General features: G+C 48.9%; 1 protein-coding gene across 1 annotated transcript in view; it reads right to left on the reverse strand.

Moving 5' to 3' along the window:
• Positions 1 to 2320, reverse strand: part of hsf2 (heat shock transcription factor 2) — a gene marked incomplete at its 5' end in the record, with an annotated part of 10595 nt that overhangs the window by 7561 nt on the left and 714 nt on the right. The window contains 4 exon segments of the mRNA XM_084454178.1: positions 29 to 104; positions 1043 to 1167; positions 1308 to 1435; positions 1708 to 1816. Of these exon segments, the coding sequence (XP_084310304.1) occupies positions 29 to 104; positions 1043 to 1167; positions 1308 to 1435; positions 1708 to 1816 (438 nt within the window).

Below are 2320 nucleotides of genomic sequence, written 5' to 3' on the forward strand. Positions count from 1 at the left end.
ACACACAAGGGCATCTAGTGTGCAGTACCTTCTTGATGAGCTGCTGTTGATGTGTGTGTTTCTGTCTCAGTTCTGCCATCTCTCTCCACAGAGCCTCATTCTCTCTAGGAACACACACACACACACACACACGCACGTACATGTGCGCGCGCATACACACACACACGCCAGCAGATAGTACACATTAGTATAGTCCACAATCAGAGACATCAATGGACTCTCCATAATAAATAATGATACTAATAATACATGTTATTATTCATATTGCACATTTCCAGATGCTCGAAGCACTATTAGAGGGGAGGGTTGGGTTGGGTGGTCGCTGGGGCTAAGAGAGTTGACATCATAGCAAGCCTATTGGACAACTCACACTGAGTTGTTTGGACATAGAAATGTCCCTTGCAGCTCATAGGGCGATTGTCCTGGAACTTGAGTGTCCCCTAGAATGCCTTTTATGCACCAATTTTATTCACAAAGACGGCAATAATTGTTAAGACATGCTAACTGGCGAGTTAAACAGACCTGCATACTAGCCTGCAACTGCTAGCAGTACCGCTGGCACAGAACCCAGGTGCTCTGCACAACGTGGTGTGGTTTGTTTTGATTTGGCTGAAGGTTGATTCAATCAGCAGCTAATAATTAACCCCGCTCGAGCACAAACGGTTTGAGCGTCTGAGTGACCAGGCTGACTCTGGAGTGAGACGGAATGTGAGCTTGCATCATCCGGAATCAGAATGGTCTCTCCAGTCTAGGTGAGGTTAGCGCTAAACGCAAAGATCAAACCAGCTGAAACCCATAACCCATAGCACCCATAACCCATAGCACCCATAACCCATAGCACCCATAACCAGCAGGGTAAATCCCCTAGCCAACCACAGAAAGAGTAAAGAGAAGAGAAAGGTCCTCAAGCCCAGTGGCCCACTGGGCAGGAGCCTGATTCCTTAGTGTGAGGCAGCTCAAACCCCCAACCTCCCAATCTCAGGGCGGAACTTTAACCACAAGGCCGCTGGGCTGGTCACCACAGAAAGACGTGAGTCCTTACCTCTTAAGAGTGGCCAGCCTGGAGTCGATGCCCTCTTGCTTCCCGTGGACATTCTGCATGCTGGACAGGATCTTTGACAGGTCTTCCTGCCTAATCTTACTGTCCTCCGGCCTGGCGTTGGACACCTAGCCAGCGGAGGTAGAAGGGGAGTCAGAGAGGGAGGGAAGAGAGACACAGAGAGGGGAGGGGACAGAAGGTTAGGCCCTAACCCTTGAGGGGGGGTGAGGGGGAGTGAGAGGAGTGGGGGGGTTCTTTGTTTGCTCACCTTTCGTTTGATGTTCTCCAGCAGGTCGTCCTGGCCATGTTTGAAGTAGGGGTGCTGGAACTCCACCGGTCCATCGCGCTCCTGCTTCACTACGCCGGTGTCAATGTGCATCACTTTACGAAATCCATCTGAAAACACGCACACACACACGCGCGCGCACACACACACACACGCACACAGACGGAAAGGACTCGCATGTAAAGGCAGACACATGGAAACACACACACACAGACACGCACACGCACACACACACACACACAGACACATAGACACACACACAGACACACACACAGACACACACACAGACACACACACACACTTTCCCAGGGGATGCATTCCAGTCGGGACAGCTGAGCAGCATGGCTTACAGCTATGTTTAGACAGCGCAGACTAAACTTACACATATTCAGCTGTCTGACGAAGCTGGCCATGTTGTTGTGCTTGAAGTACTTTGGAAGTATCTCCTTGGCAAACCGCTGTTCGTCCAACACCAGGAAACTATTACCCTCCTGAGGAAAAGAAAACATCATAACACAACAAACACTAGTTAGCTACAGCTACAAATTGAAGGCCATAACTCACGTCATGAAGGGGCTACCTTGAATCAAGGCTTGATATGAGATCTTGCTAACTTTATAAGAGGCACTCGATCATATATTCATTTTGACTTTAAGCTGGGGATCAAATGGGACAAAACACAACGAGCATACAGTCAACAATGGAGTAGGAGAGCCCAGCTAACAGGGATCAGGTTCCCAAATCAGCTGCAAGCACAGCTAGTTTAAACTGGCACTGATGGCCTCGCTAGCTAAGCGCTTGGAAACTGTGAAATCATCCCGTTTATTAGTGGGCAACTTGCAAACATGGCTAACGTGAACAATGCCATGCACTCTAAATCAATGAAAACGAGGAAGTGGCGCATGTGGAATTGAAGTAGCTTAGCATGCTAGTAAGCTAAGCTAGCTCGCTAGACAAGAAAACGAGGAGTTTGAACGTTACCTGACTCCAACAAA

Source organism: Borostomias antarcticus, assembly GCF_949987555.1.
Source record: "Borostomias antarcticus genome assembly, chromosome: 19".
NCBI classification, from domain to species: Eukaryota; Metazoa; Chordata; class Actinopteri; order Stomiiformes; family Stomiidae; genus Borostomias; species Borostomias antarcticus.